Below are 27,611 nucleotides of genomic sequence, written 5' to 3'. Positions count from 1 at the left end.
ACACTGAAAGGCAAACAAAACCTGCATAAATTTCGCACCCTCATCAGTTTCAGCTGGCGGAATGTGTAGGGCCATCAATTGATTATGGCCTAATCGCAAATGCGAAACTCTAAGTCAAAGACGAAATAATAATAAATCACTTCGAGTAGAGACAAAAAATGGACCATACCCAAATGCAGAGCCCTACGTGTTGAGGCAGCTTTCTGTCCACTCCAATGTTCGCCCCTAGGTGTTCGTCGCTCAATCAAAGCTGACCCAGGGCCTAATGAGGCACACCCACACCACTTGGCCCTGGGTTGCCATTTACAGGCAGATTATGAAATTAATGGCCTACAATTGAGCGGGCTACTTTGTCAAGGGAGAAGATTCGGGGATAACTTTCCCTTCATTTTTCATTTTTAATGTTCGCCACGGGCCAAGTTGGGTCCATGAATACGCGATTAGCTTGCACAAACTTTATTAAAAATTCCGGCAATCCGAGTTGGGGAGCTTTCAATTTCGCCGGGCAGACTAATTTAATGTCCCTGGTAGGAACCGAGAAGAATAGCTACGTTGAAGGCTTTTAATTGCTCGCGCATAGCTCTTCATTGGCTGCCTTTGGCAGTGTCATAAAAGTTTTGTGGCAGCAGCTGGCACCGGAAGTCTACGGGCTGTCCGCTTGGCTGCCTTCGTGGCTGATTCGATTGCGGCCCAGTCGCAGCGACAAAATTAAGTAAGTACGACCAAGAAGCACAGGCCACAAAGGCTGCTCCTGCTCCGAACTCTGTCCACAAACCGATGATCGTTAAAAGGGCACAATGGCCACTTCGACTCCTGGCTCTGTCTGCACAGAAAACAATAAATGAAATCAAGATTGTCTAGCCTTTTGTATTCAATTAAAATTGTACCAAATTATAAATTTATGAAGTATAAACAGAAATAAATAGCTCATATTTTTTTCCTCATAAATTTATGTTACAAAATTAGTATTTTATAGTCCCCGCAGAGTTTTCATATTTTTATATCAAATATGTTCATTTTTATAAATATTTAAGGATTAAAGTCTATTTTTCGAGCTTATAAATTTTCTAAGACAAAAATAGTTTTAGATGCATACTGTAGTTTATAAGAATATTAGTTTAAATAAAAAAAGGAAAACCTAATGATGTGTAAAAAACTTCTGTAAATGATAAAATTCAAAAACGCATATATCTGAAAAATATTTTCTCTCTGTGTAGTAGTATTTATGGGACACCAACCGAGAGGATAGTGATGCATATTGAAAGCTGGCAAACACAATGAACAAAAGGTAAACTTCATTTGGCCAAGACAAGGAGCGGAGGATACAGGCAGGAGAAGGTGGTTTGGGGGAGCAGCATCCGTTTCCGTCAACACTGGCACACAATGCCGTTTCCGGACAACTTGGCTGCCAGCCAGAGGGAAATCGGTTGGTGGATGGCAAAATGTGTTTGGCAGCTCGTTCGACTGCTTAGTAGCTAATTTGCAAATATATGAAAATGCGCCACACAATTATAGCTCTGGCAGTAGACTCGACGCCGATTGGAACTCTTCGGATTTAATTATAAATTTCTTCACCTCCATCTACGCTCGGGTGAACTTTATTAGCTCAGTTACTTACCTTATTGTGCCCTCTTGCAATGTGCTTTTCTCTGGTAGGTAATTCCAGGCATTTTAATCAGAAGCTTAATTACATTAGCCGAGTACATCTGAGCGACAGGAGTTCGACTGGTTCGACCGCAAATCAAACACCCACAGACGCACACACATTCCTGAACACTCAAAATCGCATAATTAATGCACAGCACTTGCGGCTACCCAGAGTGTTGCACATACGCCCCGTGGCCCACACGAAAAGTGTGTGGTCGGGGCATAATTTGCAATAAATATTGATCCACAGACATGACCTCTGAACCCCAAGCGTCGGCTGATAGATGACTATATCTGTTTGGTCTGACCAGAGCCACGAGCCAGGCCATGATAATATTTATCTGTCACGATGACAGATTCGCCTGAATGGATGGCCTGTAAAAGAGAAAAATATATTAAATTATTGAAAAAGCTTGCAGGGTATTCTGTTTTGACTTGCCCACTTTGTACACTTTAAACCCCCAATGGGACACGCCCAAAATCGCTTTAAGCCACACGCTTATGGCCCCATAAATTGTGTTTCTCGGGCTTAGCTACAGTTTCAGCCCGTAAGTCAGAATCATTTGTCATAATTCGAGAGACCCCGAAATAGAACAAAAAACCCAAGAAAAACACTGGTCCAAAAGTTGACCCAACAACACCTTGGGCGATCGAAGTGGCCATTAAAAGTGCCAGCAACAAACAGGCAACAAAATGTTGGGGGAGTAAAAATACGGTGGGGGACCACATGGCCAGCACTCGACACGAAAATCGACTGAAAAGCAATTATTTACACTTCGGCAATAAAAATATGGAACTGAAAAAAAAGAGCACACAGGGGGGCGGTATTGTGTCAAAAATGCGTTGTGCAATTTATTACCTTTAATTTTTCTTGTCTTCCTGTCCTTTCCTCGAACAAAAAATTGCATTTCTGCGGATTGTGGATAATAATTTTTATGACCATTGCCTGCGTTTATACTCCTCGTTTCATTTCAACTTTTTTATTAGCTCTCGAGGGCTGAGCTGGAGATTTCAGCGGAAAATCGAAAAAGTTTTTAAGAGCCTTCAATTCGCTTGTTAATTTTAATCCCTTTTGGATACTCCTCCCTTTTACAGAAGCCGAAGTATAAATGAATTCCGAGGAATGGCCGCAATTGGTCAACCTGTGAGTCTTGTGAATCCTGTGTGAGTGCTGTTGGCTCGAGAAATGGCCGTGTCCAGTTCAATTATGGAAACCGCCGCCCTTTTGGCCCTGCTGCTTGGCCTTTTCATTCGAACTGGTGAGTGCTATTCAGGAAAAGTCAATAAAAATTAATTGGTTGCTGTTATAATTTTGGTTAAGGTATAATTTGAAATAAATTAAAATTAAATTCATTAATTTATATATAAATAAGTAAACCTAACCTAAGAATAATTTTAATAGTTTTAAATAAAACAAATGTTATGCCTTTTCTAAAAAGTTTTCGAGCTTCTTATAAAAATGGAAAAGTGGAATAACTTTCTTTGGGAAATATATAATTTTGAGAATTTGTTTTATTAAAGCACTCATCCTTGATTTCAATTACTTTTTTAGGCTACTGCATAGACTGTTTCAAATGCGTATCCTTCAATGGAGCCAACAAAGCCTGCGACGATCCGTTCCACAATAACTACTCCACGGCCATTTTGGAGTCGCCCTGCATGGGCGGCCGGAAGGGGCGTGACGGCCTATTTCCGGCTACCGCTTGCATCAAGATCTCCGGCTACTACGGTAAGTTACCTGACCTGATCGATAGCCTTGATTCTAGTATTTTTCGTTTTCATATTTCAAGACGAAACCGGGAAGACGATAACGGTGAGGGGCTGTGCCCTGGACAGCGGAACCCTGACCACCGATACCGAGATCATCCGAATGTCGCACTGCGGAAAGTTCTACTACGATGGCGAGTAAGTTTTGACTTTTGGTGAAGAGAAGCTAAGAAGCTTTTCTCAAATAAAAGTCTATACTTAAAGTAATAGTTAATAAATGAAATAAAGCAAAAATGTTTCTAAAAAAGAAAATTTAATTCTAATACCCGTCTAAGAAAATATTATTTTTAAAACAGGCAATACAAAATTGTGTTAGTTATAATTACGTATTTAGTTTTGATTTCAATAATTTTAAAGTAACATTTTTCAAGGAACTATCATTAAAAATGCTATTTGTATATTTTCAGTGCCTTATTTGCTTGTTTTTTTCTGTGTCAGCCTTAGTTCAGCATAATCTAATATATTTTCTTGGCCCACCTTTGCAGTTACGTGCACGGCTGTCTGCAGAGCTGTAGCGACGCGGATGCCTGCAACTCGGCCAGGAGACAGGGAGCGAATCCTGCCGACCTGGAGGAGCTGATGAGGCACCTGCTTAGCCTGGTGGTGCTCCTAATCGCTGCCACGAGGTAGCAGCATCGTTACCAGTAACTTTAGTATCCGGAACAGGAGCCCGAGGCGGAAATACCGTGGGGCAGCGAAGAAGACATTTAAAGCGACTTCGCTGCGCTTGGAAATCCATTTCTTTTCCTTCGAATCTCTCTCTGTGTCTAGGATCGCACCCAAATGTAAAAGCACTCGAGCAGCTGCAGCAAGGACACGCTCAGCAACACACTCTCTCACACACATAAAAACATTATGGAATTCATCAAGCAATTATGTGATTTATAAGCGAATACTTAACAACTATCAAACAATAATTGATGAACACAAACGGAAACTATTTAGATGCTAAGCATTCGAGAGTCGAAAATCAACGGAAACAGTGCAACCTAAATTAATATTCTAATTGCAATTATCTTCTAAGGAAGGAATCTAGACTTTAAATGCTGTCGCTGCTAAGTTTCTACGGAAAAACTATGATTAATGGAAGGCAGGAATGGTTTACAATTTATAAACGATATGTTTTACCTTACCATTAGTATTTTTTACCTCTCTAGACGATTATTGTACATATACAAAAACAATTTGACTATTTGTTAGAGGATGCTGAATTTTGGGCAAATTAATAATAATTATGTGTGAATGAATTAGTGGGTTAAATTAGCAATGAAAACTGCGAACTGTAAAGTGAAAGGAACATAATTGTGAGCAAAAAACCAATTAATGATTATTTTTTCTAAACACTTAATTGAATGTAAATTAAAAACGTCATTAATGTAATGTTTAATTTAATAGGCTTTGTTTATGCACTTATATTTTGATTTAACGCGGTTTCGATTACTCGTTCTTCGTGGAAATGGATAAACTATTTTGTGAACGCTAATTTTAATTTCTAAAAATTGCCTACATTTTTCCAAACTGCCTAAGTCTTAAATCAGGCCATAAATGTCGGTCATAAATGACACAGTTCGTTGCTATATAGACTTTTGAATATAAACGCCCAACTACTAACACTTACCGCCAGTCTGGTTCGGTTGAATCACCCAAAAGATTGGTTATCACACCCGGATGGGTGTGATAAGGTATCACCTTGCAGTGGCCAAGAAATACCGTCTTCGATTAGAATTGTTTAGTACATTTGAGCAGCTCAATCGAAATGGACGGTAAGCACAGGCGCACTCCTCTTCTCCGATTGAATCCTCCGATTAAGTGGGACAATTTCGATGCCTTGCAGGTCACAATTGGCTTCACTTCAGCCACGGCGCAATCCCCCAGGCAGCCGTAGTTGCTGGCCACGACTCCGATGGCGATACCATCTTCATCGGGCGGGCTTTCTACTGCAACGACATGCTGCCGGCCAAGATTATTCCCAACAAGGGAAAGGCCTATGTGGCCTATGCCAACCAGGAGGTGGAGCTGGAGAACTACGAGGTGCTCAGTGGGTCCAACTACGAGTGGCTGCCGGCGGAGAACGGCGAGGTGCCGCCCGGAGCCGTCAAGGTGGGCCAGAACGTCGACGGGGAGACTCTGTACGCCGGAAGGGGCTATCATGCCGGCAGTTTGACCGTGGGCAAGGTGCATCCGTCCCACGGCTGCCTGTACATTCCCTACGACTCCGAGGAGGTGAAGCTCTTCGGCTACGAGGTTCTGTCGCGTCGCATGGAGGCGAGATAGGTGCTCCAGTGCCAGTTTCAGTTGTTAATCACAAATAAATTTCACTCTTTTTGTATAAGTTTTGCGATTCTAATCTGTTGCTTGTGGGTCATAAAAGTTTCTTATCTCAGTAGTAGTTATTTTTAATCATTACTGCAATGCCTCTGAAATTATGATCGACAGAGTTAAAAGCTTGTCAAAAATAAAATGGGTTAATTAACTTATAAATGTATATTTGGGGTACAAATACTACAACTACATTAATCTCTCTTACAAATTTGTGGAAAGACTTCCCACTTGAGTTCGCAGTTTTCGCCCTTTGCAGGAAAAAGTTATGAGTTAACAAAACTAAATAATGTCGAATGTCTCTAAATTACAAGTAGTTTAAAAAGTTAATTGTAAAGTCTAACTAAATTTTCATATAAATACGGAGAACCAATAGGACCAAACTAAACCAATACTAAATGCAAGGAAATGAATCCATGGCAATAGAAATTCATAAAGGCAAAACGAACTACTCGTTCGATTTTCAGTTGAAATTGTTTGTTTTTAGTGTTTAATATTCATGTTTTCGGAGTAAGCGAGCTTGTAATGGTTTCCTCAATGAAAAATCCACAACTATGTATAAGCAAGTGGACAAGTTTTGATAGAACGCAACGGTTTTTATCGAGAGCAGGCAGGAAACACATAAAAACCAAATAATTCGCATTTTTCTCTCAGCTGAAGTCGCTTGCTTGCCACGCAACTAAACGCAAACTAATCAAAAGCTAGAAACTTAAACGCAAACACAATACGCACCATATTGGCTATTAAGGCTCGAAGGGAGCTATCGAATTCTTCACCTGTTTCACACACAATGAACGACCAAGCAAAGTTTGTAAAAATATCACAAGAGTACATTAAACGTTTCATGGCAAGGCAATTGCCAAACATTTTTGAAAGCAAATGTATCTAGCACTTAAGGAGAACTTTATACATATACAATTGAGGCGGCAGCGAGATGGATTAACGATATTTAGATAAACTAGATAAACTGCGCTTCTTGAACTAATCAAATTGAATTGAAAATCGAAATTGTTTCTGTTGCATTTGAATGCGTGCAGAAAAATTTTTCTATAACAATATTTTTGGGCAACGTAAGCATTACCAACTAAACTATCAGCATTTCTGAATAAAAAACTGCATAAATATATTGAAAGTTCGATATCATCTATGAGTTTAACTAACACTACACATATTTACAAACACAAGGGGTGTTTTGGTTTAATCCAGCAAGGTCTTCACATAGGCGGCATCTTCTTGCACGAATTTTTCAGCCTGCTCAGAGGGCACTTCAACTTCGGTCTTGTAGTTGTCCAGACCAATCTCCTCCTCTTTTCTGAAATCAAAAAAGGAAACTAAGTACTTGGCTGCTTCAAAGAAAGATCTTGTAACAAACTTGATCAGGATATCCACCACGTTTTCGCAGGCCAGCAGACAGTCACTGTCCTTGGCCACCTTGGCCTCCCACTTGTGGTACTCGCGCAGGATTTCGTAGACACCCTTGGAACGCAGAATCTCACGGCTGCGTCGTGTGGAGCATAATTGAAGCAGGCACTCTAGCAGCATTTTTCGCAGATCTGGATCCTCTTCGCGCGTCTTGCTTTCGGGTAGGTACTAAAAAGGCCAAGCACTTAAGGATAATCAAATACTAAGAAAAGATCGAACTCACCTGCAGCTCGATGGGCAGCAGGTCGTTGTCTTCGTCGCTGAACTCCTCTGGTCCGCAGAGAGGCTGCAGAATGGCCACCAGTATACTGCCCTGTTCGTCGAGGATCACATCGTGGTAGACCACATCGAAGCAGACGTTCTTCAGGATGCCAATGGTGCCGCCACGGCGCACCACGCTGCCCTCGAAGGAGGCGAATGGCAGCAGCTTCTCCAGCAGCTGGTACTTCCTGTGGCAGCACAGCTCCCTGCCCCGTTGCACTTGGGTCAGATTGCAGAAGATGGGCGCCAAATAGTGGAGCTTCGCCTTCTTCTTATTGTAGTCCAATTGGGCGAAGGCCTTGGCCAGTCGAGGCAGTGTCTGCTCGTCTTTTTCCAGCGTGCCCAGGATCTCGTGAACCAGCGACTCCACGCGCGTTAAGTTACTCAGCACCATGCTCCAGGGATCGGCCAGATCGGATTGCTCGTCGGTTATCTGCTTGGCGGCCACCTCTACGATAGCAAATGTCTGGGGAAACATTAAATACAAAGTAAATTATAAGTACAAATGAGCATTCCCAGGTAAAAGTCAACCATGCCAGGCAACCAGGAAAATAAAACCTTCAACTAAATAAATTAAAATAAACACATATAAGGAGCCTATTTTAGACTTTATTTATCAAATAAATATTACATTTTAAAGCAGTTTCTAAAATGTATAACATATTGATTATAAAAATAAAAAAAATTATCCTAAAATGTATGAAGTCGTTCATTTTAAAATAATTTTAAAAGTACATACCATTCAAAAGATTAAAGTGAAACTTTAAAATAGAAAGTAATGCTGTGTTAATTGGAATAAACATGACTTCCATTTTATAAGACAAAATAAAATTGAAATCAAATATTGAGAAGTAATTTCTTAGGTTATTGATAATATTTATATATTTAATACTCACGGGCTGCACTTGTTTTGCCAGTTGGAAAACTTTAATCGCTGACTCCTCCTCTGCCGTTAAATTAATTAAACTTAAAACCGCATCTTTGGCCACTGTTTGATTTTCATCGTAGGTTAGTCCAAATATGGCCATTAGCATTTCGTCCAGCGAAAGTATTGCCGATTTTCCCTCCGAACTACCAGTTAAACCTGAAAAATAGATAATTTAAAGTAAATAAATAAAATGTGCAAACGCATGACGTCACAATTGCCTAAAACAAACGCACGTGCAGCCAAGGAAAATTAGTTATAGTTAAAACTCACCTAAAACATGAGTTAAGGCCACTGCCTTCAAGTCCAGTCGTTGATTGGGCTGCATGAATTGAACCAGTTCCCTCACAGTGTCCATTTTTGCTGTCTTTAATTGTATTTTTTCGTATTATGCTGCGAATTTGTTTCCTTTTGCGCGGTAGAGGTGGAGAAACATCTGTGACCGAAGTTTGTCGATGTATTGATATCACCGGTAATATCGATGTTTTACCATCTCAAACCCGATTTCCTTACGGAGCAAGTATTCGCTAACTGCGGTGAAAGTCTCCGCTAACCATAGGTAGACAAGAGCTGCCTGGCCTGTATAAATCAACTTTTGAAAGTGAGCTCTCAATTAACCCAGCAAACATATGTTTGCCGAAACGTTTTTCGGAGATTTCCCCAAATTTTTTAGAAAATGGCAATTAATTGGTTTTAGGAAAATAGGTCGGTGAAAGTGACATACCAAATTTTTTTTTAATTTGAGCTTTTTTTGTTGAAAATAAAAACGCATCGAAAGACTGCCTGGATCCGATGCTCCGTTCAAAAGTTATTCAAAATCTTTTTTTTTTAGCTTTAAAAGTATAGCAAGCTATTAATTTTAAAGGCTTGTGTTAGGATCGTCGAATAATTGAATTTAGCAATTGTAACCAATTCAATGGTCAGGTTTTTTGATTTGTTATTCATTTCTCACTCAGCGTGTCAAATTTAGAAAAATTGGCCAAATGGCGATTCAACGACTCAACCAGAATCCAGATTGCCAATCGGGCACGACGGCTGAGTCTTGCTCGGACTTGCGGTGCCTACTGGTCCTGCCCTTTCCACTGATTGCCCTGTGGATAAAGCGATGGACTTGATGGACATCGGTGAAGATTCCTGGCATTCCCGGGGTCTTGCAGGCAGGACCCCAGGCTACGATGCCACAGAGCTGATCGCCGGATGTGACCGGACAACCGGGGTTGAACATGCAGGACGCCGTCCTCTTGAATTCCTTGGCACAGGCGACTGTCTCGCCCAGGATAAAACTGCCGTACTGCGAGTCGCAGTCCATTCGGTTGAGCACGGTGATCTCCTCGGTTCGCACATTCTCAGCTGATCCACAGGCCACCACAGAGAGGATGTTGTTGGGTATCAGCGGTTTGGTGCAGAGCTTCACGAACTTGGCGTGATTGCCACGCAGGCGGTTGCTCAACTTGACCACCGCCACATCCATAAAAGTATCGGGAAAGCGCCACTCCTTCGACACGAAAACGGTGTGGATGAGGGCGAAGGAATCCTGCCCAACGTCCTGTCGGCCATCGAGGAACTCCACACTAAGAGCTTTCAGCTGTGACCTATGGCTGTGCAGGCAGTTGGCCGAGGTCACAGCGTACAGAGCACTGAAGTAGGAAGCTCCGCAGGCGAACGCATTGCCATTCATGATCCTCAGCACCCAGGAACGAGCTTGGCCGCCCTCGGTCATCCGCATGCCATTGCTGTTCAACGTTGCCACCGGCGGTTGGGCATGCAAGTAGGAGGCCCTTGAATCCCACTTATTTGCAGCCCCAAAACCGACATTGGCCAGGATCAGCGGTAATAACAGGATATCCTGGAGAAAATGCATTACTTCAAGTGGGTTTGCTAAGTGGTATAGGCCCACTGACTAGAGGAAGGAACGAAGAAACAGCATTACGAAAACAATTTCACACCCAATCAGAAAAGTAATTGCAATTACAGGGAGTTTTGAAATTGCCTATTTGAATAATTTAAATTTTTTTTATTTTACTTTTAAATATAGAGATCAACACTTGTAAAGTATTTTCAACGGCAAAAACAAGACTTATCAAAATAATGAACCACCAAAAATAATGCAATCAAATATGTTAATATGTCAGTTCAATTGGTTAAATGATTTAACAACAAATAATTTTTATAACAAGCATTGACCAAATCTACATACATATGTGAATACGGACAATGCGGTAAGTACACTGATAAAAAATGGAAAAGAAAGTAAATATATATAAATTAAATATAAAATCATGATATTAAAATAGGTCCTTTTTGATATAAATGCATTATGTTGAATATTAATATGGCTTATATTTAAGTTAAATGTTAAATTTTCAGGTTTAAAATCAATTTCGCAAATAGTCAAGTGAAATTGAAAACATATTTGATATTTTAAACATCTAAAAACCGCAATGGATAAAAATCACTAGGAAACATGTTTAAATTGTTCGGGGACTACCTGGACTTACTTAAACTTTTTTACCAGTGTAAACCACTTGTAGCTAGTTACAAGCGACAAGAAAACCTTTACTTTTAAGCTATGTTAAGGGAAATCGTTGACAATATTTAAGTAATAGGAATTTATTAACAAACCATCGATTCCAATGGGTCTATTGTGGTTGTTTTTACCACGTTAGTTGGCTTTGTTGTATCTATAACGGCTATGGTAGTAGCTGTTCTGATCTTTACAGGCACTTTTTTCTTGACTTTGGGGGCCCTTAACATTCTTGCCGGGGATTTATTCTTGGCTCTGGGCGACCTAAAGATATAGCCGGCCTCAATCGATTCCTCCGTTTCCTTAATGAAACGTGCCACCCTTATGATGTTGGTGAACATGCCTGGATATGAGGTGTTTTGGCACTGCGAGCCGAAGGAAACGACGCCGCAGAGTTCCCTTTTGTAGATCATGGGACTGCCACCGTCGTAGAGACAGTTCCGCGGATTCTTGGGCTGTCTGACGCATACCGAGGTGCTCGATAGTGCCAATTTCTTGCCGAACTTCTGACGGCACTCTTTCAACGATATGATGGTGACCGATGAGTTTCTGGGATCCGGAGAGGGTTTCTGCACTTCCAGGCTGTCGAAGCCCCAACCAAAAACCACCGTTCGCATGGTCGGCTGCAATTTGATGGTGCAGAGCCTGATGAACTCGGTGAGTCGGCCCTTGATAGGCTCCTTTAGCCGCACAACGGCCACGTCCATGTAGAGTTTGCGGTATATGAACCGCTCGGGAAACTGGATAGTATCGATCTCAGCGATATTCTCGGAATCGCACTTCGAAACCGCAGTGCCCTCCACCGTGGCCCCCTCCAGGCTGTTGCGATACGGATATATGCAATTGGCCGAGGTGATCACGAGCAGAGGGGCATAGTAGGCTCCTCCGCAGGCAAAGTTCCCATTACTGTTCAGGATTCTCAGCAGCCAGCCCCCGAAGTTCTTGCCCGTATTCGCTTCCACCCCCGTCCAGGCTCTCCGAAATTTCGGTGTCCTTCTGTAAATGTCCCTCGGGTAGACCTTTCCATTGCCCTGCGGCGTCCAGACTCCAAGTAGAAAGCACAGCCAAAGCCAGCTCTTCGATAATCCCATATTGAAGTGAACGCGTTGAGACACTTGAAATTCATTTAGCTCCGTCAACTGTGGAAAATTTTTAAACCCATCAGTGTGGAACATTGCTATCCATATCGAGTTTAAAGCTGGTCTGTATTTACACTTTCTTAAAACTAATTTCTGTTGGATGAGATGGTTAACCGCCAAATTGACCTCAAAAGTTAATAATTCAACTTATATTTCATGCCTAGGTGATCGCAGTCGCACTTACGTTTTATTTGAATTTTTTATGTTAAATGGACAAGCCGGTATATTTATATTATTGTACCATTTAAAATAAGTTGATTCAGGCTGCATCAATCTTTTTTAAAGAGTATTCCAGACAGATATGACTGGATCGAATCGGCTATTGACGTCGCTTGTACTCTCTCACAGAGTACTTTTAAAAATTTAAGTGTTTTGGACCATTAATTTTAGGGAAATTCGACCCAAAAATTTGTGTTGTTAGCTATTTTGTCAAAAATGCATATCTTTTAAATCATTTAATTAGATACTAGTTATTAATGTCATTTAACTTAGTCGATTGACATACTTGGCAGATTTTTTTAATAAAATGATTCTTAACTTTTAATTACAAAAAATGCTTTATGAAGCTTACGTACTTTAAGATAATATATTGGTAGTTAAATCAGTTGAGCAGTTTTCCATAAAAAACTTCTAAAAATAACTTATTTTTTTGTACTTCTACTAAGTATAAGAAGTTGAAAATAAGATTAGAGCATAAAGGCCACGGACAAGCAAATTCTCCTCGCTTTGCCGGGCAGACCGGAGAGCAATATGGCTTTTAGTTCGAAACGAAAGAGCGATGTCGCAGATCATTGTTTGGGTGCTGTTGGTCTCGGAGCTATGGCCCCATCCGTCGTGGAGCCATGTGTACCCGTACCACATCACACAGAAGACGCCGAAGAGCAGGCGCTGGTGGAAAGGCCCTCAGTTTAATACGGGCAACAACTTTGGCGGTTGGCTCTTCTACGTGCAGCATTCAAGGGAGTCGATAATCTGCGGTGCATCCTACTACTCTCCGCTGTTGATGATTGTGTCGGCCAACTGCATCCACCCGTATCGCTACGATCTGGAGGGGACGAGTGTCGAGCCCACTTTCACCGAGGAGAACATCTACGGACTGATCGACACCGTCTACACGCCCCACGAGTTCCAGCCACAGAAGCTGTTTATGGACATCGCCCTCATCCGACTGCAAATGCCCATCAAGGGCAGGACGACCGAGTTCATAAAGCTGTGTAGCATCACCTTCAGACCCGGAATGTGGGTGACGGTGTATGCGTGGGGCTTTGACTCCATGCACGTAGGAGCGCAGAACACAAACACGAAGAGTGGCTTGGTGCCCGTCGAGGACATCAAGGAGTGCCGCAGGAGGCTGGCCAACACCGACACGCGGCTCTCGAGCTCCTCCATTTGCGTGACCAATCCGAAGGATTCCAGAAAGTGCCTCTACGACGGCGGAGCCCCGCTGACCTACGGCATCGAACTCTGCGGCGTGGTGTCCCAAGGACCACTTTGCAGCAACGCCGGACATCCGGGCGTCTTTACGGACATCAACAAGGTGGCAGGATTCATCGAGAATGTAGAAAATGGCGTTAATACGGGTGCACTTAAACGCAGGATTCTAATAAGAAGGTATGAAAGGAGAATTTCCAAAAAAATACCACTTTTAATTGCGAGAAAATGATTTAAAGCGAAATATAATTGAAGACAAATCTATCTATTCTAATTTATGTTTTTTTTTACTGATATCACAGTCCATTTGTACCGAAAAATCAAGGTTTGATCTGTGGAGGATTTCGTCGATTTGAATTTGTAAGCTAGTGTATTACTACTATTTTATAGACCAAAGAACTCGATTTTTCGGCTTTTGTTTGTCACGTTCTAATGTCTATATGTAGACAATACTTGCTTATAATTATAAAGTTAGGTATACTTGACAAGTCGTATATACTAGTCTAATAACAAATACTGGGAATAAGAATATATCGAATATCTGGTGCATATCTGATGCAAGCGGTGAATTGATTCTCCTCGCTCTGCGAAAGGGGACTGGGAAACTGGGAAAAAGCTCTTAGTTCAAAATGAAAGAGCTATGGCAAAGACGTTGCTTTGGGCGCTGTTATTTTTCGAATTGTGGCCCTGCCATCGTGGAGCAAGCTGCACAAATACCACATTACCCGAAGTACCCCAAAAGGAAAGGCGTTGGTGGGAAGGTCCGGAGTCGAATACGGGTGCCGAATACGGAGACCGGTTGTTCCGGGTCTCCCACCACATAGATGCGACAATCTGTGGACAATATGCATGAAGTGCTGCTACGATAGTGGTGGTCTCTGACCAACGGCAACGAACACTAATGTCCCAGGGACCGGGTGTCTTCACGCAATTCATCAACGAAATTGTTTTTAGAATTGCGTTTTTAAAATAAACATATTAATGAAATATGCTTCTCAAAGTAACCATTTTTCATGAAATATTTGCTGAACTAATCAGTGTAAAAGACTGCAAGTTAATTCAGAATGAATCAACAATATTTAACGTGTTTTAAGTGTATGGCATTTTTTATACCAGCTTTAAAATTTCATGGAAAAATTATTCTTTTAATGTAATTTTAAATTTAAGAGGCTGATGATTTAAAACTTAATAAGAAACCAAAACATAATAGAGTTCATACAAATTAAATCTTACACTCATTAAGCCTTGATTGATCGATTTGATATTTTAAGAAAATGGGAGGTAAACCGGATTATCCCAAAACTGTATTACTCGTATTATTTTTAGGTTGAAGCCCCCTCAGTCGAATGAGTGCGTAAGTGCTTGAAGTAAGTCAGAGATTCGTTGTGATGTCATTCGAGGGGGCGGTCATTGTCTCCCCTGCAGTCGTGTTTTCGCACAATAAATTGCAAACCTTATTGATTATTAAATACCGATCGAAGATGAATAACGAGCACAATTAAAACGAAACTGGTTCGGGTATCATCAGCTGGATACCAATTTCATTCCTCTGGAAACTTTCCGCCAAAAAGCTTACCTTATTTAGGATCATTTGTTTTCCTAAGTTTAGTAAATATAAAAGGTCATCGTGATTTGACCACTTTAATTAGTTTTATGTTTGCTTTCTTTCTTGTTTAGTATCATTTTAGACGGGGATGCACAAAAGGGTATGTATTAAACGGTAATGCATATGTATTAAAATAGCACCAAAAAAACAGAGTCTGCGGCTTATAATTTATGTGCTCATCGGCACCTGCCCGGAATAGTGGCAGTGTCTGTCCGAAATCGGACAAAAACAGAGTCTAATCGGTCAGGGGCGGGTCGGTCTAAGCAATTGTGGTCTTACGTAACAACTCGTGACGTGAGCACTGGAAGCTCTCAATGCTTACGATGCATAAGAAATAATGTTTGGTTTTTTGTAGGTAATTATAAATATTTAGAAAGACCCACGCTACCCAGCTTTGTTTCAAAGCGTGATCTGAATTTGGAGATCAAATTCTTAGCGTGACACATTATTTTCCCCTGTGCAAGCGAAAACCCGCTAAACCGGCAGTGACATCACTCGTGAGTTTTCTGGATTTTCGGCCCACTTGCGCACTTGCCGTAAGACCGCCTAGCGGTACTTTCGATCGCGGCTAAAAATAACACTGCCCACTGGGGGAGGCTGGGCGGTATTATTTCGGGAACTGCGTAATTTGGGTTTCAAGTACAAAAACCGGACACTGAACTCGGTCGACGACGTCGATCGTGGGACTTCCTGATCGTAGGGCTTGCCTGGAGGGCTCTTCCTCTTCCGGCCCGATGGAGAACGCCCGGTTGATCACGTAGGCCCTGGATTCTCGTTTCCCCCGGGATCGCGAACAGCACTCTAGAGAATTGGCAATCCGGCCACGAAGTTTTCACTGAAAGTGCGCACCCACCGGCGCGATTGTAATGCCCAACATAAGGTGGAGCGATTCGCACGCCCAGATCCAGCGACTTAGTCACATACTCGCCTGGTACCTGGTACCCTCATAAACATAATGGGTTGCCGCGGCACCTGCTCCGCATGCCAAATGAGGCCAAAGCGCGTGCGCAGCCCGCTTCTGACGTTACCCATTTGCCTATTTAGCCAAAACGAAAACAATTAACCCTCTAGAGCCGCATGGAAAAAAAGCAAACATTTGACATTTGAATCTTTTGAAATTATCACTTTTCTTAAAAAAACTTTTCTCAACTTCTTTGGTTAAGTATGTTTAAAAGATAATGAATGGATGAAAATATTCAGTAAGTTGTTCAGTACGTTATGTTAGTCGTTAATATACAATTTTTTTAATAACCATTAATAGGCATTGTAATCGGAATGCAATTATTAACGTCAATAAATAAATGGTCCTAATGCATAGTTCGAAGAATTGATTTGCTGTAAATTATATGTTTAAACTGGCGTACTAGATGACATTTTAATTGCTTCATTACTATTTACTGGCAGTTAATTATCTTCAATTTACTAAACTGTAATTAATAAGGGTTCATTGAAAAAATAAATAAACACGAGTCCCTCTTTTAATATAGAAAACATTTATTCCTTACCTCGCATAGTGTTAAATTCTCTGCCAAAAATGGCTTTGCCGTCTGCGTACAAATCACTCTTGATATTATTTAATTCATAAGTTCTTAATGTTTGATTTGATTCCAATTGGCAACAACCTCCCTTTAGGCGGGTATTTCTGTTCTTTTTCTAAGTCTGCAAACGGCAATAGTTTCATACTGAAACCAAAAACTTCCGCACTTTAAATGATTTCCATGGAAATAGAATTTTACATTTTGCCAATGGCATCAACAACAATAAGAGGGACATTTGCTCTTAGCAAAGTGAGCAATAATTTTTGCTTATCTGAGGGGAGTTGGGTGGGCAAAACGTGTTCCATCTGATATCCTTGTTGAAGCCATTACGACTGTTCTGCAACTTTGTTTCACAGAATGCTGCACGCACAAGAGAGAAAAAGTTGAAGCAAAAAAAAAAATAAAAAAACGTGGGGAACTCTGTCTGGGGTAACCTGAGATGGTTAGTGATCTTGCAAAGGGACATCTGTTGCTCTCAGGAGATACAGCTACAGCAGATACGATGTGTAATTGACGCCTCAGGAAGCCAAAAAAAAGGGACCATCCGGGGATTCCTGGGCAGACAGATCGGAAGCAGAGATGACGTTGATGTCTGGATCCGGAATTCGATGGCGGGACTCTGGGTTCATTGATCAGTGTAATGATCTTCCTTTGAGTTACAGTGTAGGGTTTTTGGGCACTCCTGTGTGACGTTTTCTTCCGTTCTCGTTTGGTTTCTCATTCGCTTTTCACTTTGGGAGGTTTTCCTTTTACCCCTGAGTGGCCTAGTTTTCTATTTTAAAATCGCCCCATCAAAAGTAATCGGTTTCCTGTTGCTGAAGGTTATTAACTTAACTGGCTTGGCTGCTGGGTAATCGGACACCTTTATATCTTTAAAACGAGGTGCTTGACCCAACTTCGTTAGGAAAAAAAGTACTTTTATGCGGGGGAAGCAGAGACTGAAATCGAGACTTTTATGGGGTTTCGATGCTGTGGGGCGATGTGACCAACTAACCTTTGCCGTGCACTCTCGTTTTGGGCTCTCCAAAGCCGATGCTAATGACCGCCGTGAACTCTGACATGCGATAGTAGATTGTGCCACAAACCGAATTGCACTTCCAGAGCCCCGCAAACCCAATTAGGTCCTTCGTTACCTAACCCACAGGCCCGTGGGTTCCCACTTTTCTACCCAAACACTGCTAGCTGGCGGAAGTTTCTATTGCAACCCCACCGCATATGTACTTGCAACATCGAACCCCGTTGCAAGGCAACTCGAACGTGTCGCCAAGGGATTCTTGTGGGTTGGGGTGGTTTCTAGGGGTTGTGTTTTGTTTTTTTATGTTGCGGTAGTCGTACCGTTTTTGGGCGCGCCACGTGTAAATGAAATGCGAGAGGTGGCATTGGATGACACCGAAAGACCTGGAACTCTTTGTTTTCTCCCCAAACTCGGTTATCTCAGCGGCCAAGAAATCAATGTGCCATCAATGGTTTTTGGCACAAGTTTAAAAGTTTCCTCGCCTTAAAAGTCCTTGAATCTGGCGCAAGTTTCCACTTTCATTAGCATGTCCCGGCCGGGAAAAGTTTTCTGCCAGAGATACAGGGAACAGAGTCGAAAAACTTACATCACAGCGACAGGAAAGTGGCAAGCAGCAAGTAGCAAGCAGCAAGCAGCAGGCAGCAAGACGTTTATGTTGTGTTTACCACCCAACTTTTTGGCCAGCGGAAGGAGCTTGCAACTCGAACGTGTTTGCAGGAAGTTGGCCAGGCCAAGAGTCGAAAAAAGTGGCCAAAACGAGACAGTTTCGCAACGAACTCTGAACGCAGCAGACGAGTGCCCCCAATCGAGTCCGAGCCAAAAGGGGACCCGAGTCCCGATTCTCGACGCTCGAGTCCCGCGGCGTCTACATGGCAACCAGGCAACCAGGCCACCAGAACAGGAGGGGCTGGCCAAAAGGGAAACCAGACGTGTCCTCGTTCCAGGACTTCGGCTCGATACGATGCGATTCGGCTGCGCTTTCGGTTCAGTTTCGGCTTTCGACGTCCTGCACTCGCTGCGACCAGAGTTTTGAAGTTTCCGCAGGCCAAGTTTCGAATCAGTTGCCGCCGACTTGTTGGGTCACTTGCATATAAATCGATCAGTGCACCAGTTATTGGTTCATAACAAAACCGCTCAATTAACAAACGATCAATTATTAAAGTTCGATAAGAAAGAGTCGCGATATCGCCCAGTATAACAAAAAACAAAAATATTTAACACCTGAGTGAGTAAATTTCGTTTTCTACCTCAACCCCTTCCATTTGGGGCTTGCAACTTTTTTGCATTTTACCTGTTAGCTCAAAAACTTTGGCGGAATTATTTTTCGCGGAACGCAAAAATTTGCTGCCACAGGAAACTTAAACTTAATCCAAAAACTGTGCCACTATGTCTGTCGTGAAAATTTATAAAAATGGTTTTGAGTCAAGTTTAATTTGTGAATATCTAGCCATGCGTACAAAGGAGTGGGGATTTGTAGCTATTCATAATTAATATTGGTTTAGTGGTTCTGTTTGAAAGTGAAGTAATTAAGGTTGAAATATACAAAAAATGCAGTTTAACTTGTTCAAATTCTCAAGAATTCTCTTTTAGAATTATGGTGATTTTTTTTTATTCGTTTAATTAAAACGACTACACATCTCAATCTCATTTAATTTCATAAGAATACAAAATTACAATAATTGTGTTCGGTGAAATATCGTTTAATTTAGCTTTCGGCTTCTGTCACTCATCAATAATTTATCAAAACAGTTTATTTTGTCTTAGCTAATGCAGTCCTCCCGATAGTAATTGATTTATGCAAAGGGAAGTGCTTTCAATAAAATTTAAATGAGTTCAATTACCACACGATGGCGAATTTCCTCACCTGCATTAAGCTACTTTGAAACGAAGGTAATCTGCTTAAGCAGATATATTTATCCGGATTCCGTGGCATTCCCTTTACACATGAAACTGTCGCTGATTTGATTACCAAAAAGCTGAAGAGCAGTGAGATGAAAGCGACTCCACGAACCCGGGATGCCATGAAATATTAATTTAACTTTCTACCTTTAACGCTTTTCGGAGCGTGTGTTTGTCCTTTCGGTGGGCCAAAGGCAAACATCAACGCTACGTGCCGTGGCATCAAACTAAAAATAAGGACAATGCAATTTTATAGCGCCGTTGTGGGCAATTCGACTGATTTGCCAGGATCAGCAAAGCCAGACAGCTCTGTGAGCTTTTTTAATGTACTGCTTGTTGCTTACATTCAATTAGGCGTTTGCACGAACTGAGAAGAAGGATAGTCATTTGCCTCCTTTTCTCTACGCGTGTTCGTATGTAATTAATTGTACATTACGTATACGCCACATTTGACGCATTGTGGCTGCTGCTGCTGTTTTGCGGTTTGTATATTTTAATTAGCACCTGAGAAAACATACCGCTCTGTTTGTTTCTCAGCATCTGTTTGTTTTTGTTCGCACCGTTTTTATGGCTAACATTAGTCGAACATTGTCGCCTGTATTTTTATTGGCCTATTACTCGTCCCGTTTAATGGCTGAAAGTGAACACATTATAAACGAGAAATTGTCCAACCGAGAAGGTGTCAAGCTTGCATCAGGCCAAGCAATAATTAAAACTGCATTTAATGGCCTTCAAAATAGCGCATTCATTTGCAGGGCGAAATGCTAATTTATCCATTACATCAGCCGCAAAAATAATTGGAATCCAGCAATCAAGTGATTTTTCTGTAACAGAGATAATCTACAGAGTGGTTGATAGGCCGTTTATCAATGCTCTTTGATTCATAAAACAAAAAGATGGCGCATTTGTTGTGGAAAGCTGTGTTTTCCCGGATAATTACATTAAAATATTCTTCTGCCTGAAATAACCTTAAAGTCCAGGAACATACACAAAGCAAAGGACAAACCAGCCAGATGAACTTGTGATGAAGAACTCAGACCCACCGTGTACCTAAATCCAAAACCTCAACCCAACTCATATTGAGAGCTTTCAGTCTTTTGGCTTTATGTCAAACTGTCACTTCGCAACAATTACGACTCAGAACTTCTTTGTGCCCTGCGCCTTTTTTTTCAGGCTGCCTTTTAATGAGCCGAAAATATGAAAAAGAAATATGAAGATGCCAAGCCAAAGCCTCCCGATGGCCTGGACAAAAATTGCATTGGTTGTTGCTGCTGCGATTTTCACGCTTGTATGGTTTTTTTTTTTGAGCTCGTCCTCCTTTTCTTTTCCACTTGCTGGTGCTCCTTGTTTTGGGGCCTTCACCTTTGCCGGTTGCGTTTGGCCATAAAATATTTAAGGACCTCTGAATGCACTCACACATTTATGAAAGTGTAAATATTTAATGACGAATGCTCCCCGTTTGATAGTCAGATTTTGGTGGAGGGGCTCTGTGGTAGCTCTAGGCTCTCCGTTTTAGCCGGAAATGTTTTACACTTCCGTACACCCAGAAATACACATGTGCATTTGGAAAAAATCGTAATACATTTTGATTTATTGGACAGTTTATTAAATAAAATATTGTCTACCTTAGCAATTTGGTTGTGTAATAGTTTCATGTTTGTGAGCACTTACCTTGTTAATTTTCTAAGACCTTAAAATCTTAATTGAGTACATTTTTAAGTCCTTAGCATCAAAATTTGTCTGTTTGAACAAATTTCTTCTTAATGAAACAAATAAAGTTGTAATAATATGTTTTGGTCTTCTTGGAATTGTGGAAAGCTTTTCGAGTAATTTAAAGAAACTAAAACTGATAAGGACTGTAATTTTATGAAAAATGAAAATTATATAGATTGATAAGCACACAAGGTTTTTTTTCCAGTGCAGCATAAGAGAACAGGGCAATAGCTGCTGTGGTTCTGCAGGGTCTTTTGTGACCCGTTAGCGGTTTATCGTTACATGCGGCGTATGCGTAATGTCTGTGCTTTACTTCCCTGCCAGCCAAACGGCCAAATGGCCAGCATGCATTATTAACTCGCCTTTGTCCGACCATTTCCCCATCCCGTTGAAACGCCATTAGTGGGTACATGCGAACGTGACACATTTATTAACACTATTATGAGGCGCATAATTAAATTGGGTGATGAATGAAGGTCGCGAGAATAGATGCCTCTGTTTCCCAATCAACTCACGCAGCAAAAGGCAAAGGCAGGATAACAAAATCGGATACGGAAATGGGGGCGTGGAGTTAAAGTAGGGGACAAGACATGACAAGCGCGAGTAATGAAAGCCATTAAAAATGGCGGCGGTTTAACCGGAAAATCGATACCCGAGTCGCAAGAGCAGAAGGCGTGAATAGCTAAAAGGAGTAAATGCAGGTGAGCCATATAACTATATATGTGTACCCATGATAGGAATGTGTGTTCGTGTGCCAGGACTCCACCCAGTTGAATTCAGTTTTTATAGTTTTCAAACACACCACACTCACATACCCACACACACTGAGGGTTGCCTTGAGGATACCAGGGAAATATCCACATTTAGAAAAGAGGTATGGCCACCTGCACGTATTATTATTAATATTGTACTCGTGTGTATACTTAACCCACCGGGATGATATAACCAGCGCATCGTATAAGGAAATTAAGACATGTTCTTACTGTATGAAGATTAAAGAAAACAATCCGACAATTTCCTACGATTAGCCGGCACGCGAATAAAGCTGACTCAAACTAAAGTCTGGGGAGGTAGGTCGGAGTCAGGCGCACAAGATATATTTAATGGCCATAACTCATCGGGTATGAATAATGCCGACTAATGTGTCGCCAGGGAACGGCTAATGAAAGTGCTCGGATAGATCACGTTCTGCGCTAAGCAAATAGCTATTCTTAAGCTTGGTCATTATTTGAATAGTATTACATTATTTTCTATAGTTTTTTTGGAAAAAATTGAGCACTTAATTTATTTAACCAAATAGTCATATTTTAACGATGAGTTCGAAAGGTGTAATTAAATACAAATTAAAAACCCCAAATAAGGAATATAAAATAAAAAACCAGCAAGGACTTAATCATTGCCCACATACCTTTTCTCAATGACATTACAGAAATGTCTGCCACATATAAATATATAATAATTTCATTCATAAACTAAAGGTTGACTATATCATCCAGAAAATTCCGTCATACATTGCTATTATTTGTATTCATCAGATAATTGAATTGCATTCTTTCGTTGGCTTCTTGTTATCCTTTCTTTACAATCAATTCCTTCTTGCTTATCCCTTTTCTCTATGGTGACAGCAAAGTTATTTTTCAATGCTAATCCGAGCAGCACCTGCGACATGTCCACGCGCATTCCAATGGTGTCACTTTGGCTTACACAACAACCCTATCAAAGCGACCCAGTTGCCCTTCGTCGCTTAACCCCACAACCCTTAACCCCTGACAACCAGCCACCTCGGCGGACATCAATCGAACGCGAGAACTAAGCAAACACAGTGCGATGGAAAGTGCAAGGCGAAAGTGCATTAAAAATTCATTAGATGTATATGTACTTTGGCCCCCCCAACATCCAATATATACACGGAAAATAAAAACACAAAGATCTGGTATAAATTTTTATAAAAAACTGTAAAAAGCGATTAAAACACGCCTTAAAATATGAAATTATATTAAGGCTATTCTAAATTAAACCCTTTTTAAATTTGTATGAAACATTTAAAGCGTTTTATTAGTCAAGGAAAAAGCTTTTTATTTGAAATTATCTATTCAAGAGGATCCAATATACTGAAATATATTAAACTTTTATTTATCACACCTGGGTGTTATTCGAAAATCCTTTCCCAGTTTTTTTTTCTGTGCTTACCAGCCCCGCGATGGAAAAATGTGTCCGAGGAAACGAAAACATTTGATTTACTGAGCGCTCCGTCGTCTGGCAATGTCACGACGCCCCACGGAGCCTGTAGTCCAGAAACAAGGCGCCTCTAATTGGCACAAATTTTCAATGCGCACCGTGCCTGCTGCGTGATCAGGCTCTGTCTACGGTCAGTGGGTGGTGAGTAGAAAAAAATGCCCCACCCCACGGGCATTGGCCGCTGTGCGGTATTTTAATGCCGGGCACGTAGACGGGCGCACTAATGGAATTAAACAAATTACTTTATGGTCTGGGCCAGCGGCACAGGAAATGTAAATTTCAGGGCGGACACGACCACTCTGGGTGCGGGGTATACCTTCTTATAGCGACCTGATCCAGAGCACCTACAACCTGCAAGCTGCAGATGTTTTAGCTGAAGATCCCCAGATGGGCATGCAATTTTCAAACCTAAACTAGTTTACACTCGGAGCACTTGGTACGTGATGTTGTCGTGTTGGTTTCCCTCTGTTTTTCTCGACTATTCCATTTCCTTTTTATGGCGCTCAGGCGAATGTCCTGACAATCGCCAAGTTCACGTCGAGCTGCTGTTCTTGAACCTTGTGCCAACTGTGCGGACAACTGTGGCACATAATTGCATGGCCAACACTCCGCCCAGCTCCTCAAGGTTCACTGACATTTGTCGGAGTGAGGCGCTCAATTTGATTAAGTGCACGGGGATTGGGATGGCTGAAGGGAAAGGCGTGTGGAGTGGAGTGCCATCGCTTGTTGCCCAAGGCTGGGAATGGGACTCGCAATGAAATGCAATTATGTGCAAGCTCATGACACCCGCCAAACACCCGCCCAATGCCAGGACAAATTGCATGAGACCTCGCTGGCTCAAATTGTTTATTACTCGCGCAAGGCGAGTTGTCCTCGGCTTATCAGCCAGATTTACATAGCCAAACACTCGCGACACTGCGAAAAAATTGACTCGGGATTAATACACATCTGTTTACACCAACGGTGGAATATTTTTTAAACCTTAGATCATAAGTTGATTTAGATTTAGCTAAAGTAATATTTTTATTTAATATTTCTGTATTATAAAGTAATTTTATATTTCTTATTAAGTAACAAGAGTAACAGAATTTTTAAATATTTTTACTTAAGTTTATTTTTTATCTACAACAGATTCATTTTATTTTGTAAAGAAATCTATAATTTACTGATGGCAACTTAAGAAGAGCCAAGAGTATTTAGGGTATTAATTTATATTTATTTAATTTTATTTTTTATTAATATATCTTATAAAAGTCTTTACTGACTGGAAAATTTAAAACGAATGGTTTTATGAATATTTTCTCCGTGTGCTACGCTTATCCTTAAAGCCGAAAAGGAGAGGATTTTGTGCGCTCAGCTCAGCTCGGACACTTCTGGCATTTATACCATCGTATACATTCCGGCGAAGGTGAACTGGCAGACCTCTGCTTTCCGTTTTAATATACCAGCTAGGGCGTTGATGATGACGAAGGGATGAATACGCCACTGTCACACTCGACCAAAACGCTTTTGTTCCTGCACAAAGATGGCAACAGAAACAACAGAAGAAACAAGTGCGTTGGGGCAAACTCTGAAGGCTTCTGAGGTTAGGGCTCCGAGTGCCAGAAGCTGACAGCTGCAAGGTGGGTCAGAGAAGGTTCTGCGAGAAAGGCCAGCTTCTAACAGCATTACAGAAACGCTTTGCAGGTGGTAAATGCTTTTACTCTTTTCTTTTTCGACGACAATTTCTACGCTGCACTGCACGAAAGATAAATAAATGCAGGCATGTGGGAGCCAGTCCCTCTATTTGAATCTGAATTTGTGCGAGAACGTGCTTCTTCAAAGTCCCTGGGGTCACTGGTGGCTTTGTTTACAACTAAAAAAATCACGCCCGTTGCATGGTTACTTTTTTTATTAAATTAAAGACGGGTTTCTCTAATAGAAATGCGAAATAATTTGCAATATGAGACCTTTAATGTGCTTTAATAGCTGGCAGAGGGATTTATCTATAAGTTGATTTAAATAACATTATCATGATTTCATAGCGTTGTTTAAATTTGAATCTATTCATTATAAGTTTCTCGACTTTACTGAAACAGGTAAAAAAAGGTATTTGCCAAATTGAATTTGTAGTGTCACCTAAACAATTTTGTATATATACAAAATAGGCATTTCTTATATAATTTTGCATCCTTTCTGCTATTTAGTCCTGCTAAAAACAGCCAAGGCTGCAGCACAGCGACAATGACACATACAAACACTTAGAAACCTCTTACCCACACATTCATCAACACCCACAAACATGCACACACAATGCACGAGCTGTCTGAGGCAACAAAGGTAAAGTACATTTCCGTGTTGTTGCCTTCCCAGGACTCCCATTTTATCTATGCATAATTACTTTAATAAAATGCTTCTCTCTTTCTCCAGTGAGGGCGTGCCCACTTGAAGGCGAAAGTGTAGCATATTTTTATGAGTGCCTGTATGGCATCGTTGGAATTTCGGAGTTTTTGCTCTGTCAAACGAAAGGGCACAAAATAATTTCACAGTTGTGCAAAACTTAAATCTCGACAGGATGTGGTGTGGCTAAAATTGTGTTTTTTACGTCCAAAGTCAGAGCTCTTGTTATGGGAAACTTGGCTGCTTTGTTGCTCTTGTTTGATGCCGAATAAACAAAGTTCCATCGCTGAAAAGGAGGCTCCTCGAAAACCATAACTCGGTCTCCCTCACTTAGCACAAAGGCAATAAAATTTTTGCATGACTGCGGGCATTATTTTTGTTTTTAACTGTTTTGTGTTTCCACAGGAAACTGTAGTTTTTTTCCTTTTCCTTTGCTGCCATCTTTTAGCCCAACATTTTGTGCTTTTATCGTGCCTGGAATTGTGGCTAAGGATAAGGAGCAGGTCAGGTCAAAAGAAGAACTCAAAATTAACTTTAATTTATGCGTTATATATTTTCCATTCACAACTCGATTAGAGTTTGTTTGCTGGCCGAGAAAAGTTTGGCGCCAGCCCTAAGAATCTCAATCAGCATTCATATGCATATGAAAAACAATAAAACATGTTGAATATTTTTGAAAAATGAGAACGCACTTGCTGTGACACTTTTCCTCTTCTGTTGTTGCCGACTGGCGATGGCACTTGATATGCAAATTGTTGGCTGTCATGAATATATGCACATTAATTTTCATTGCCTTGCTTTTTTATTTATTTTCCTACCGTGCCGGCTCAAACGCAAGTATATAAACAATTTATTTGCGAGTACGTACGTACGTCAGCGGCGCTAAGCGTGTTATTCCATCTCACGTGTTTGGGGTAGCGCTTTTTTAAAAGCCCGTAAAAAAATTTAAGAAAGGCCGTGCACGTGAACCACGCTCGAATCGCCGGCGTGGGTGAATTTTTTCCCAGCCGCAGGTAACTGCATAATCACATGTAAAACGCTCGTCAGAGTTAAAGAACTCAGCTCTCCACGTGCAAGCTAATCGTCGTGGGTCGTTCTACTGATGACTAACTGTCAATGACAGATAGTAGGGACCAAGCGGCGTATGCGCGTTATAATTTACAATGTGGTAGAAATAACAAGCCAACGAAGCATAGTGATGAGCCCTTAATGGCTTGGAATTACTTTTCAACAATAAATAGTTAGCATCATGCAGCAAAAGTTAAAGTTAAAGTTGCCTTATTTTTATAACGTTTTTTTTTGTGTATATACAAATCTTTGTAAATAAATATGGATTTTATGGAATTTGGGATCAATTTGGTTTTCGTACTTCTTCTTTCATTACTTTGATTTTTTTTAAATCATTAAATTAAATTAAATTAAATTATTTTCTAGATACAATTTTTAAAAATTTAACAGCTCTCATCACTGACAGCCCGTTATTGCAAACGCACACAGTGCAAAATGAGAGGCAAATAAAACGAGGTGTTTTTACCAGCAAAGTAATAAGCAAACACACCTGAACAGAACAATTTCCAAGTCTAGACACCGGTGAGAGTTGCTCCTATTAGCGTTAATTAAGGCTAATTCGTGTAAGACTTGGCCTGAGCATGGTTTTCAGCATGTTCCAAATATTGTTAGCCCCACCACAATAATGCAATTATAAACACACTTCATTCTCCGTTGAGACATTTTAATCAGAGATCTGAGGTAAGCTAAAATAACCATAAGCACCCAGAACTCAGCTCA

General features: G+C 41.0%; 6 protein-coding genes and 1 long non-coding RNA gene across 7 annotated transcripts in view; 3 read left to right on the top strand and 4 right to left on the bottom strand.

The window, feature by feature from the left end:
- The window catches only part of LOC108147197, a 33,089-nt gene extending 27,959 nt beyond the window's left edge, over positions 1-5,130 (bottom strand). Inside the window, exons 1-3 of the long non-coding RNA XR_001774519.2 lie at positions 5,033-5,130; positions 2,507-2,913; positions 1,619-2,022 (exon numbers count right to left, since the gene is read on the bottom strand). This is a non-coding gene — a long non-coding RNA (uncharacterized LOC108147197). The remainder of the gene's footprint in view (positions 1-1,618; positions 2,023-2,506; positions 2,914-5,032) is intronic.
- LOC108147195 lies at positions 2,819-4,546 on the top strand. The gene is made up of 4 exons (XM_017273549.2): positions 2,819-2,906; positions 3,200-3,376; positions 3,438-3,552; positions 3,900-4,546. The coding sequence occupies exons 1-4, from the start codon at positions 2,834-2,836 to the stop codon at positions 4,042-4,044; spliced, it is 510 nt and encodes a 169-aa protein (XP_017129038.1). The 5' UTR covers positions 2,819-2,833; the 3' UTR covers positions 4,045-4,546.
- Positions 4,665-5,746, top strand: LOC108147196. Its single transcript, XM_017273550.2, has 2 exons — positions 4,665-5,177; positions 5,249-5,746. Exons 1-2 carry the CDS (start codon positions 5,171-5,173, stop codon positions 5,686-5,688), a joined length of 447 nt encoding a protein of 148 aa, XP_017129039.1. The 5' UTR covers positions 4,665-5,170; the 3' UTR covers positions 5,689-5,746.
- A 1,085-nt stretch (positions 5,747-6,831) lies between these two features.
- On the bottom strand, positions 6,832-8,787 carry LOC108147193 (protein HGH1 homolog). The gene is made up of 5 exons (XM_017273547.2): positions 8,615-8,787; positions 8,313-8,500; positions 7,379-7,882; positions 7,106-7,323; positions 6,832-7,045 (listed from the first exon to the last, which is right to left on the bottom strand). The coding sequence occupies exons 1-5, from the start codon at positions 8,697-8,699 to the stop codon at positions 6,931-6,933; spliced, it is 1,110 nt and encodes a 369-aa protein (XP_017129036.1). The 5' UTR covers positions 8,700-8,787; the 3' UTR covers positions 6,832-6,930.
- A 270-nt stretch (positions 8,788-9,057) lies between these two features.
- Positions 9,058-10,224, bottom strand: LOC108147125 (seminase). The gene has a single exon (XM_017273417.2). The coding sequence runs from the start codon at positions 10,200-10,202 to the stop codon at positions 9,333-9,335; it is 870 nt and encodes a 289-aa protein (XP_017128906.1). The 5' UTR covers positions 10,203-10,224; the 3' UTR covers positions 9,058-9,332.
- Positions 10,225-10,804: 580 nt separating this feature from the next.
- LOC108147236 (seminase-like) lies at positions 10,805-11,956 on the bottom strand. Its single transcript, XM_017273630.2, has one exon. It carries the CDS (start codon positions 11,954-11,956, stop codon positions 10,955-10,957), a length of 1,002 nt encoding a protein of 333 aa, XP_017129119.1. The 3' UTR covers positions 10,805-10,954.
- Positions 11,957-12,782: 826 nt separating this feature from the next.
- Positions 12,783-14,317, top strand: LOC108147079 (seminase-like). Its single transcript, XM_017273368.1, has 2 exons — positions 12,783-13,615; positions 14,260-14,317. Exons 1-2 carry the CDS (start codon positions 12,783-12,785, stop codon positions 14,315-14,317), a joined length of 891 nt encoding a protein of 296 aa, XP_017128857.1.
- The last annotated feature ends 13,294 nt before the right edge of the window (positions 14,318-27,611 follow it).

This window comes from Drosophila elegans, unplaced genomic scaffold (assembly GCF_018152505.1).
Source record: "Drosophila elegans isolate 14027-0461.03 unplaced genomic scaffold, ASM1815250v1 contig_476, whole genome shotgun sequence".
Lineage (NCBI taxonomy): Eukaryota > Metazoa > Arthropoda > Insecta > Diptera > Drosophilidae > Drosophila > Drosophila elegans.
This window is presented reverse-complemented; position numbering and strand designations above follow the sequence as displayed.